The sequence below is a fragment of the Sinohyriopsis cumingii genome, chromosome 17 (assembly GCF_028554795.1).
Source record: "Sinohyriopsis cumingii isolate HCF-2022 chromosome 17, ASM2855479v2, whole genome shotgun sequence".
In the NCBI taxonomy this organism is placed as follows: Eukaryota; Metazoa; Mollusca; class Bivalvia; order Unionida; family Unionidae; genus Sinohyriopsis; species Sinohyriopsis cumingii.
In genome coordinates, this window is record NC_142977.1 from 21284710 (window position 1) to 21298095 (window position 13386).

The window sequence follows — 13386 nt, forward strand, 5'->3', positions numbered from 1 at the left end:
AAATACCATTATTATTATTATTATCAGTAGTAGTAGTAGTAGTATCAGTATTATTATTAAATAATAATAATGATAACAGCAATAATAATAATATTTTAATAGCAATTTGATGATATTTAGATATAAATTATTTTAAAATTTGCTGAAATCATAAAGTGGTCTTCAGACAAACTGTTATAGCATATAGCTAATGAGTGAAGTGCTTGAAAACATCTAGCATATCATGATTAAATAAGCAAGTACAAGCAGATATGTATTACTTTACTTCACAACACACTGTAGCTCATATAAACGTGCCATGCATATTGCTGTCAGAATACATGCACCTTGGCGTTATGCCTAGAAACCTAGTTTCCTTGGAAACGCGAGTAAGTTACATCGATCTGATATGTATATTACTGATTGAACACGTGCGTATTATGTCAAAAAATATGGACTATTGGCTGACAGCACGTGAAAATTAACTTGCCATGTATTGTATCAAAACAACAACTATATGTTATAAACATACTTCACAAATGTTTGGATGCAGGAAAAGAATTATTCAAAGGTAAGTACATCTGTATGTATGAATTGCTTAACGGAAGGTCTGTTTGAAAGCAGATATCTTACATTTAGAACAAAATTAAACATTATGAATATACGTTCACAAAACAAAATACACTAATAAACTGGTGTCAAGATTTGGCGGCTACAAGCTCAGTTACTGTAATGTTTGTATATTATAAACATGTACACCAACTTCCTTTATATTTGTGCAGTAAATTCATTATAGTACTCTGTCAATATCATTCGATTTTTATTGCATGATTTTATTCAACATTAAACGTTCTAAAGAACATACATGTTTGGATTAATACAATAGCTCATTCATTTGTGTTTTCTTTTAAAGTGCCCGGTTGATTCTTATTTTTCCTTTTGGTCAGTTTGAAGTCAGCCTCTTTAATGGGCATATAAGCAGTGTGATTATTTTCTTTTCTTTCATCAGGAAGACTATCATTTTCAGTACTGGTGTTAGATGCAGCGGAAAGTTTCAATTTACGTTATCATTAATATCAATTCATTAATTTCTTACAATATCTAAATTAATAACGTCTGCACGAGATCGTCATTACCTAGGATTTAGGATTTTATCAAAAAGTGGGGTTACGGGTAGGCAGTGATCTAATAATAATTTAAATAAAAATCACCATCTACATACATACGTTTCTATTCACATATAATAACTATATATATATATGTTCAAATTCCGTATAGATACTTATTTTTAAATCTTATTCATATGATTTCACAAGCACACACAGCCACACACACACACACAAATACACACACACATACACACAAACACACTAACACACACAGCCACACACACACACACACACACACACACACATATATATATATATATATATATATATATATATATATATATATATATATATATATATATATATATATATATATATTTATTTATTTATTTATTTATTTAACAGTTGGTCAAAGTTGAAGTCTAAGAAACATATGTTGGGTGGAAGCGTGTACTGGGTCCAAAAAAAAATTATTACGACCTAATGTTGCTCAGTCGATTACTCTTCTGTCTCCTTTTTCTATTTGAAGTGTTATGTTTAGAAACAATCCTGTTAAATTATCGTGTCTTCCATATAAATATGTAGAAATATGAGTTGTCTAATGATAACCACTTCCCAAGAGTCTAAATATAGAACATACTTCTTATTTAACTCCCTCTAGCGGTAAAGTACAGTGAAGGTAGGGCAAAGATGGCATCGTCTCGATTTCGATTCACAACGTGTATTTAACTATTTGTGGATAATAGGAAGTTATTGTGTATGTTACTTCTTGCATCTATCTACCATTTCGCATTTGTCGTATTTGTAATAATATGAGTTACCGAACTAAGAAAACACCTGTTGAAATCGGCTACCTGGGCAATTGGTCAATGTGTTTGTACGTAGAATGTTTATGCGTCATCTTCATCTACAGATAGACTGTTACCATTATAAAAGTTCCGCATACTTCTTTAAACGTCCTATATACTCAATTGTATTTTTAATTTATGATGTTGGTAGTGGCTATATTTCCGCCACACGTGTTAGCTCTACAATGTAAAAGTGGTTAAAACATACAATATGCATACAGTTCTTTTTTGCTTGAGTCACATATCCAAGCAATTAAACTCTGTAACAAAATCCAAGTAGGTTGTGTTGTATGTTTGTAGAAACTCCCTCGGCTACACTACCTCTAGGATGGCTATGTCGGGTTATTTAGGATATGTCTTTGTATTTAGAGTGATACAACGCTGAATCTGTCTTAGGACTGGCGCTCCTGAGTGCGAGAGATTTCTACATCCGAAAGCTACATACCGTCTTATTCCTGGCTTATGGTCGCCGACTGTGTCGCTGACGTTGAATGGGTCATCCTCTAGTCGCCTACTGTGTCATCAAATGGATCGCTGATTTGTGAACTGGGTTGTCCTCTAGGTCGCCGACTGGGTCATCGTTTGCGTCTCCTAATGGGTCGTCGTCTGGGTTGCTGAGTTATCGACCATGTCGCTGAGTCGTCGACTTTGTCTTCCTCTGGTCGCCGACTCTGACGTCGACCAGGTCGTGGTAGCGAGTCGTTACTAGCTCATGATTGACAAAGAGAGACGAAGAGGGCGAAATTATAAGAGAAGATATATCGTCAGTTAAAATGTGCATTGTCGAAATGTCATGATATTAATATTGCCGCGCTTCTTGAACGAGCCTTTTAGTGCCTGTACTCTGGTAGACGAAATACCAAGTCCCTACTCTTTATAGATTATTCAGCCTGGCCCTTTCCTATTCGGCGAACTACGACCAAATGTGCTTGCTTCGGCGGGGAGGTTATACTGTTTCACTTGCAAGAGGATATCTTCACGTAATGCCGCTTCATAGTACACCATCATCGCAGACACATCTGGGTCATATATATATATATATATATATATATATATATATATATATATATATATATATATATATATATATACCCAACAGGCTGAATCAGGAGACCCAAAAATTAAGACGCTAGGTTGTGTTACAAAGCCCGCTAACATTTAAAATCAAACACAATTGTAAGGTCCATCCAATGAAAAAAGACTAAATAATTGACATGTTTATGTGCTTAAATCTTTATTTAAAAAAAAAGCTTCGTGAAACGTTTTGTGGTTCACAGTTTGTGTCACTATTCTCCCGTTATAGTTAAATGAATAATTGAAACGTTTACAAGTTCTAAGCATACAGTACCGTTACTAAAGTAACAACAGCAAATAGCTGAATAACAGAATGACGATACAAACAGATACAATATCAATTAAGCAGATTCATAGATCAATGAATGAAAGATAGGAAGGCAGATAGATCAAAAATTAGCTCGACAGGTAGAGATCAGAGATGAATGGCATTATTAGATACTAAGGTACTGAGGATAGAATGAGTCCGTTCAATTGATTGATCTGGTTTGCTTCTAACCTAAGTGAACGCCCCAGTGGCCTATTGGATAGAGCGTCCGCCGCGGGTTCGAACCTTGACCGAGTCATACCAAAGGCTTATAAACATGGCACTAGTAGTTGCTAGGATAGTGTTAGGACTGGTCGGCCTGGTGTCAAGATAATGTGACTGGGTGTGAAATGTCTGTGGCATGATGCCTAGCGCTATACATCACTATAAAACTGTTACACTGCAGATACTGTAGCGATATGACTGAAAACTATTCGACAAGTTTAGTGACCAACGTATCATATTTGATTCTTCATTAAAAATTCAGTTACGGTTTCCACGGCTTGCAAAGGAACCTTCCAGTCTAAAAATGTCCGAGACTAAACTTGTTCCAAGAGTTTAGAAAGAAACATTCTCGTTTTCGTCTTTCCATAGCATAATGTCTGGAGAAAAGGATCTACTGCTTGCATCACACTAGCCTAGTAAAGTGGATTGGCCCGGTCCCAACTGGTGCATGCAGAGAGAGAGAGAGAGATATCTCAACAGTTCCACAAAAAAAACGCCCTACTTTATTTCTAATTTATTGCTTTTTAATTAATTGTTCCTTTGTCAGATGAACTGCCATATATCCTTGTTTGTCAGACTTGTTCATTTTATGAAAACCTTTGTTATGCTAGATTGTTATAAATATCACTATTGCCTGAAAAAAGTGTCCACATGGAATTGCACGTCAAAACATGTAAGTAAGGAAATCCTGAAGCACAGAGTCCATAAGTGTAAGAAAAGACTAGTGTATAAAGTTATTCCTTCTATTGTAAATAAAATAGCAAAATCCCCCCAAGAAGCCAGTATAAATTAAATTCATGTTATTTTTAGTATGCCCGTTAAAACCGTGACATGAAGTTAGTTTATACAGAATGTATGTGTGCTAGCACTACAGCGACTCAGGTTTGACGGAGGATAAGTCAAATCTACAAAATTACAATTAATTCCTGAGATTTGACAAGGAAAATTAAACGTATCAGAGATTCAGCTAGGGTTTCGCACCGGCAAGGAAAAGTAAAGTGGGCATAAGGCAACATTTTACTGGCACTAATGCTAATCAGCCAATAACATGAATGCATTTGTATCATTTGCATATATTAGGGAAAATTACGCAGAAATAAAATGAAATGAATGCATTTCTGACCTCTATAGGAGATACGTTAATAATACACAACGCAACAAACCAACACCACGACAGTAGTGTAATACCTAGCCACTGTTTCCTCTGACCCATCTCGCCACAGCTTAGATATTTTGACATAATGATGAGGTATGGAGTCAGAGCCATTTGCCCATTGAACAGCTGGAGTTTATTGTCACCGACCAGTGGCAGCACAGGGTATACACTTAGTAACGGTACTATCAGACTTAGGCAACCTTACACCGAGCTATACATGGATGAAATCAATAAGAAGATGATCTGTTTGCTACAATTTGCATGTATATCATTCGTGATGTCTTTAATTCACTCAGAGACGAGACAAAACTTCAGCGTTGATGGGAATTTAGACCGGTACTCGAAATTTGTATGTCTAGTTTTCTGATTAAATAAACATCACAACCTATGTAATCAGAGGTCCAATAATCAGTCCAAGGAGTCACACGATACTAAAAATAAACCCATTTCCGATGTTGAACAAAAAAAAAATTAAATGAAAATCACAATGTTTGTAAAAAGAGCTAAAGTATACCTAATTATCAACATATTTATTCCGAGAAAAACGACCATAAACCTATTTCAGCAACCTGGAGAAAACCAGATTCATCGGGCAGAGTCTAGTAATACGAACAAAAACATATTTGACACGTGCTCTACGCTTCATCAATCTGGTTTTCTCCAGGTGGCAGCGAATTCATACTTTACGATAGCCAATTGGCTATGAACCCACACCCTAGCTAAATTGAATAAATAAAATCGGGTGGGAAGGGTCAAAAGAAACTCGAACTTATGTAATCCCATTCTAGTTAGCAGCTTAATCGACACACAATTAACAATTTCGGTTTAGAGTTCACGTTTAAATTAAATAGTTAAGTTGGTTACATGTACGGCATAAAATGTTTAATTTGTTCCAGTGAAAGCCTTCAACTTCATTATGGAGATCACACGACTAGCAGTCAGCTATAAACATAAATCGACAAATCCAAACCAACGCGATCCCTAGGCAAACATGGTTATCGATTTGTTTTGATAAGAAAAGAAATAAAAGCTTGGAATAACAGCTGTAAGGCTACTGGCTTCTACGCTGGCTTATTTGTTAACGCAGCAGCGATCGATACTATTTTTATCGATATGATACCACCATTGGTCCATTGATAATTTGATTAAGGAGGCAGAATTATAACGAATGCTTTTTCTATTACACAACCGGAATACATCAAAAAAAGATAAGCGGACTCTTCTCTGATGCTGTGATACTATCGGAAAAAAACTTACAAGAGACGACGTTTATATGGGACTGTGGATGCTGGAATAAGGATATATATATTCATGTTTTACACGACCATCGACAACCTCATGTTGTCCCTTTGAGGGACAAATTTTAAAGGTAATAACCGGCGAATAACGGAGTAACGGAATCTGCAGATCTGTTTTCTACCCTTATTTTTGGTCCAACTGATTGGGTGTCGTCATTCAGGTAAGGAAAGTAATTCCATTTTGTTTGTTTTTATTGATAACTAACTGACTCTCCGCATAGAACACATACATACGATTGTGTATTTTCCGTTGTCCTTTTTGTTTTGTTTTGTATCACGTTGCAATGAGCAGCTGGTCATGTCAATAACAGTTATCCGGTGGGGGTTGGTGGCCAGCAGTGCTAACGCGAAAGGCAGTGGGATGACTTCACTGTAATTGCAAAGAGAGAATCGCAGACACAATAAACTGATACGGCTATCATTGTAATTGCGAGGAAGGTACTGATGACGCAAAACACGGTAAAGCCGCACCATCTACAATTGCGGGGGAACGTTACCTCTTAAGTAAAAAGAAGTGGGGTCACCTGGCCAGCTGCTATTTGTTAGAAAATATGCATTGTCAGGTTGTATATAGGTTCCCCAAAAATTTAAAGAAAATATAGATAATCTTTGTAACTTGTATGTTATTCAAGTTATTCTGGACTCGAACATTTTCAATTTGCAATTACAGGTCTACCTCTTTCATTTTTTTATTGCAAATATATCAAACGGACCACACACAATTGTAAATGTGATCTTTTCCCCCTGAGCTTTGAAGGAATTGAACCCAGTGACACATTTATTATGTGTGTGTGTCAGTGTGTGAGTGTGTGTGATTTAGATTTTTAACGTAGCTTAGACAATTTTTCAGTCATATCGATATGATGTTTTCAGTCGGGCAGTTTATAGTGAAGTGTGGGACTGGGGCATCATACCGCAAATATGTAACATCATGTCCCACTCAGTCACATTATCCTGACACCAGGTCGACCAGTCCTAAAACTAACCTCTTAACGCTGAGCGCCAAGCGAGGCAGCTACTATTACCGTTTTTATAAGTATATTGTATGGCTCGGCCGTGGTTTGAACCCGCGACCTCCCGCATTCGAGGCGGACCCGCAACCACTTAGCCCACAGCAGCTGTCCATGTATTATGAGAGTTTAGCGTTTCCTAACTGAAATGAGAAAGTGCTATAAAGGCAAATTTTGGACCCAAATCAGTATTTCTTTGAAGCTCAGATAAAAGAGGTGCATCTCTCTCTTCTCGTATTAGGTGTTATATATTATGTATTTACTTCTTATCGAAGATTGCTTTTGATATGTAAAATCGTCTATTAAAAAACCAATGGTGTTCTCCCTTGTTGTCAATCTTATTTTCGTAGATTATAGACAATATGGCAAGTAAACCCAAAATAAAGCTGACTGCCGAAAGACTTACATCTGACATTCTGTATTTGCACAAATTATAGCTAATAGGAAATGAAAGTACGTAGAAATACGTCTTATTGTTTTGAATTATTATCTAAATGAGGTAACTATTTAAGTTAAGTACATTTGATTACCTCTGACATCTAGATTTAGTCTTCTAAACACACCTTTTTATGTATAACAATGACTAAGTGTATCAAAGGTTTGACTTGATTGCCACAGAAAAACAATTTTGTGTACTTTCGTGCCATATATAAACACCCAAAACCATCACAGATCTTCTGCGTAAGAACAATAGGCGTATATTGCTACATTGCATAATTATGAATCAAAACCAAATGTTCAGAACATCTACAATCAAAGCAGTTTTGTGCATGTATCGGCGCTGGAAGGCTTACGCGAAACTATATTTTATTACCAATTCTATAAAATTGTTTACTGTATTGATCATCATTCAACGTTATGTACTTTTAACAACTGTACGAGAGAGAGAGAGAGAGAGAGAGAGAGAGAGAGCTGTGATACATATATAGAGGCGACGTACTTGTGTTTTTCTGTAGCACCAGTACGGTTTTGTTAAAGACAGGGATATCAATTTTGATATACTTATTGTGAAGTCTATGAGCGGACATGTACCATTTTATTATTTTATAGTATATTGGCGAACACAATGGAGGGGATGAAAATATAAATAAAACTGAAGACAGACTTTTTAACAAATGCTTTTGATTCAGTTTGTAGCTCACATTCCACGGTTATTTCATCTACATCATTACTGTACCTTAACCAATTTGAAATCATCAAAAATATCTGCCTCTCAAAAATACTTTGGCAAAAAAGTTCTTGCGCTGAAGTACAGAAGCAGAAATAACCTAATTATATCCACTGTTACAGTATTAACTGACTAACCTTATTACATCCATTGTTACTGTATTGGCTGAATAATGCTTATTATATCCATTGCTACAGTATTAACTGACCAACCTTCTTATATCCATTTTTACGGTATTAATTGTCTAACATTATTAAAGCTATTGTTACAGTATTAACTGACCAACGTAACTGTATCCATTGTTACGGTATTAACTGAACAACCTTATTATATCCTTTGTTACGTTATTGACTGGCTAAATTTATTATATCCATTGTTACTGTATTAACTGACTAACCTTATTAAAGCCATTGTTACAGTTTTAACTGACTAACCTTATTATATCCATTGTTACTTTATTAACTGACTAATTTTATTATATCCATTGTCACAGTATTAACTGGCCAACCTAATTATATCCATTGTTACTGTATTAACTGAATAATCCTTATTATACCCTTTGTTACAGTATTAACTGACAAACCTTATTATATGCATTTTTACGGTTTTAAGTTGAATAATCCTTATTATATCCATTGTTACAGTGTTAACTGACTAACATTATTATATCCATTGTTATAATATTAACTGAATAACCTTATAAAAGATGGAAAATTATGCGCATGAGTGGGCACACACCTTCAGACATGACACAGAGCTGTTGGGCAGCTGGTCTGTTTTGAAAAGGAGCAGCATACTCGAAGATAATTATAATTTATACCCAATTTTAGGTTGACAATCTGTCTATTGATTTATCATTGAATCTAAAAAATAATGCAACAACTATGATCGCATGTGTTGCCCGGTGCTGACTAGATTTCAGTTTGCGTGCGAGTATACTCACGCGTGTACCAACACAACACAGACATAAAAATCAAGCTGAAAAAAGAAAATAAGATATGCATAATCCCGTCCAGATGCAACAACTGAACCCTGGCCACGTAATAAACATATGTTTTAACAGGACTGCCACCACAACATTCTTATACATTTCACATCGATTCTCTCTCTCTCTCTCTCTCTCTCTCTCTCTCTCTCTCTCTCTCTCTCTCTCTTTGTGCGTTTGCCTTATGTGCGAGAGGACGTGGGTTCGAACCCTGGCCGTGTCATACTGTCATATAAAAGACTTATGAAAATGATGCTAACAGCTGTCTCGCTTGGCGCTCTGCATCAATACGTTAGTGTTAGGACTGGTCGGCCTGGTGTCAGGATAATGTGACTGGGTGAGATATGATGCTACATGTCTGCGGCATCACTAAAATCGCCACATTGCAGCAATCGTAGCGATACAACACAAAGTTGTTAAAGCTACATCAAAAATCCAAATCATACACACACTCTCTCATTCTGACTTAAATTCATGCACACAAGTCTCTGTATATTTTAGCAGTTGAACCTTATGAAAAATGCAAATAACAATCAATCAGATTAAATTTATCTTAGATATGTCCCACCCGTTTAAGCCTTTGGGACCCACAATTTCATTTCTTGAAGGTGGACGTGGGGGAGCGGGTGCGCTTGCACAGTTGGAAGTGCGTGGGTTTTGTAATCTACGGGTCGCGCTTGAGAGATGTTCTTGAGGCACAGCCCTGATTGGCTGTTTCGTGTATCATTGTAAAATGCACGCTATTTCCGCTTCCTTGGCACGATTAATTGAAGTCATCAGTGACTAAAGACCCCACCAACCCACGAATGTCGTTTTATGACAATATTAATGTCTAAGCAATAGGTAGGAATTGGCGTACCGGAATAAAACATTGCTTCGAGGGTTATTTTTACGCTCCTAATCAGAGTGTTATTTTGAAACTCCTCATTCAAATCTTTGGATAGATAACAGTTATTCATCGGAACATGTAACAAGTGGACTGTAAGACAGAAGTAAAGAAATCGGTTTGAACAGAATGCGCATGAATACGAGAAAGCACAAGCAAGAGAAGAGAAAAAAAAAGATCTTCGACAGGACTCGAACAATTGCTGTTCGATATGACAGTAGTATTATCCCAACCGTTTTATCTGTACACCATGGATCTATTTACACAAGGTGATGAAAATTGACTATCTACAAGCAAGAAATGAAGTGAGGTTTATTTGGATAATAGGTCTGCATTTTTCTTTTTATTTAAGAAACACAAATTGTTTTATACACACCGTTACACTATATGCAAACAAAATATACAATATTCCTTTTTATCCATACATATTTCTTTCAAAATTACTGTAATCAACAGTTTATGTTATAATGTCCTGGTAGCTCACAGCGTAGGTCTATTTTAAATCCAGTCTACGGAAGATTATTTAAAGCTACATGCTATGATAATTTCTCATATACCCAAACTGGCCGAGCCGGAGACTCGGACCCACATGGATATAGGTGAGATGACACTGATCGGTAACGGCGAGCGCTGTATCACACTCTGCCACCCGGAGTCATTTACATTACATGAAGCATTACTAGTGTTCTTAGACAGGGCATACAAATATAAAAGACCAACCCAAAACAAACAAATAAGGCTGTGGTTGGGTATATGTACAGCCAGATGATTCCGGTAAGTGAAATAATGTTTGTATTCGTGATGAAAACTGGTCGGATACGAGTAAGGAAAGACGAACAGGCATGACCCTGGGTAATACACCTACTCAATATTAAAAAAATAAAAGCATGCTTCATCTAATAAATAAATTGAATTCTGACCAAATATACAGGACCGTAGAGAGCGATCATGGGTCATGGGGTAAGAAATAACCGGGCTTATCCTAGTCCTTGTTTAAACAAAATATTTATTTTATAATATTAAAAGTGATGTTACGGGCCCGGGCTATAGGGATATATCTTTCTCCCCCCCCCCCCCTTTCCGGTCTTGCAAATATATAGATATTATATGGTGGCCTTTAGAATCGAAAACCCAAAACAATATGTCTGAGTGCATGTGTGGAGGGTTGGATATTATGTTTGTTCAAAAACGAGGTTTGCTGTGATACATAATACAGAGAGAGAGAGAGAGAGAGAGAAAGAGAGAAAGAGAGAGCTTGCACACTGGCACTTAATTCTACAGGTAAAAAAGACAGAAGCAAATGGTAACACCCACCTCTACTTCCAACTGTGTTAATTACGAACAAAGAACTGCATTACTATTAGGTTTTCCCTTTTAACTGATAAAATCAAGTGCATGTGAGAGATACAGAGAGACGAAGAGAGAGAGAAGGAGAAAGCATGTACACTGGTACTTAATTCTACAGGTAAAAGGACGGAAGCAAATGATAACACTCACCTCTACTTCCAAATGTGTTAATTACGAGCAGAGAACGGAATTTTTATTAGGTTCCCCCTCTTAACTGATAAAATTAAGTTAATGTGAGAGAAACAGACAACAAGAGAGAGAGAGAGAGAGAGAGAGAGAGAGAGAGAGAGAAGACCAAAACTACAACTATCTTGATGTGGCTTAAGTGCTCAGTAAGACCTGACGGCAGACTTTGTACAAGTTCCCTTCTTCAAACTTCCCTGCTAGTGTAGTCTGGTTCACTGATTTCTCTACACACTCTATCACTTAGCTACGATAACCATGGTTAATGTGAGTAGCAAATGGTCAGAGAACCCATGTTGTTGTCGCTGACACTCTGCAGACCTCAGTATTTTGAACAGCAATAATAATTGTTATCAACCAATTCAATTCAACTGTATTTTCAATTCAATTAATTATTTGTAGAACAAGTACGTGCTATTTCATGGAGTGAGCTATCTGAAAACGAGGAGGCGAAACTATTTACTCCTTACGACATGTTTCGTGCTCTCACTTAATAAGAAGACATACATTTCCATTGTTGTACGAGAATGTGACTTGGATTTAATTGTAATATCTTTTTGCTTGTTTTTCACACCATAATGATAATTAACTTTGAATTTCATTAGAATATTCAAAATGATATGTTATATTTTATAAATGTATGTGTGGTACGAATGCAGCTCGCGCATATTCTCAGAATGTAAAAATCAAATGCCATTTGTACCAACACTTGTATTTAAGATTAATGAGCATTGTACTAAAAGGCCGGGTACCTGTGATCTCAGTTAACCGTAAGAAGTTAATTTTTAGTGTCTTGATTGCACACATTACCTAACGTTTGATTAGTCAATTAATGTACTCAGTATAGTTGTTTGAGAACAAAGTCTGATAAACTCATTCATATTCAAAAGACGCTTCGTTTAGTGCCTTGATCAGTATTATATTTAAATGGATCAAATTTCCAGACGTATTGATCAATATATTTGTATTCTGTCACAGATCACAATCCAAATCCAGGATGTTTATGTACAAATCATTTTCATCAATGATAATATTATAAAAGGTTAAAACCCTCGTGACAAGTTGGACTTTATTAACAATTTAAAATAAATTCATCACGTTTTGCATTTTGCTAAACTGCAACGTGTACAAAGTAGTAAACACTTATATTATTGTAAATTAAATTCCATATCAATCTAAATGTCCTATTACATGTCCAAAGGTTGGAGCGTTCCAGATGGATTCCAATAGTTTTGGATGTTCTGATGTGTCACAATATTGTAATCCAGAATGTCTTTCAATGAGTCCTGAATAATCCAGTGTAGTGGTTTCCATCACAGTAGTGAATGAGCACTTTAACAATACCAGTGAATATTTCAATACATAATTCATCTCAAATCATATCTGAAGACAAGTGCAAACTCTGTTAATAGAATCCTAAAGACACATATGAAACAGGACAGGAATACATTATATATATATATATATATATATATATATATATATATATATATATATATATATATATATATATATATATATATATATATGTGTGTGTGTGTGTGTGTGTGTGTGTTATGTCTAACTTGAACATATCATCAGTTTATTTCAAGCCTATTTTGAATTCAAGAGCTAGATCAACATCTTATTTATAACTTACACTCAAGAGAATCAGTTAGATATATGAACATGTTGCTTGCAGATGACACTTAGTATAGCATGCAATCTATAATTATGGGCAAACGGTATGCACACGTTATAGCTATACATAAATCCTTTATGAACGGTTTAATTGACAGTAAAGTTCTTTATGTTTTAATTCATTAAATAGA

At 35.8% G+C, this 13386-nt stretch overlaps 1 protein-coding gene across 2 annotated transcripts in view; it reads left to right on the forward strand.

Annotated features, from left to right (window-relative positions):
* The first annotated feature begins 378 nt into the window (after positions 1–378).
* Positions 379–13386, forward strand: part of LOC149777901 (F-box/LRR-repeat protein 6-like) — a 45587-nt gene continuing 32579 nt past the window's right edge. Inside the window, exon 1 of one of the 2 annotated variants that reach the window (XM_089938994.1) lies at positions 379–550. In XM_089938994.1, coding sequence (XP_089795120.1) covers positions 471–550 — 80 coding nt within the window. In that variant the 5' untranslated portion in view covers positions 379–470. Of the gene's footprint in view, positions 551–5824; positions 6158–13386 lie in introns of those variants that run through there. The other variant, XM_089938995.1, reaches the window with a different exon arrangement.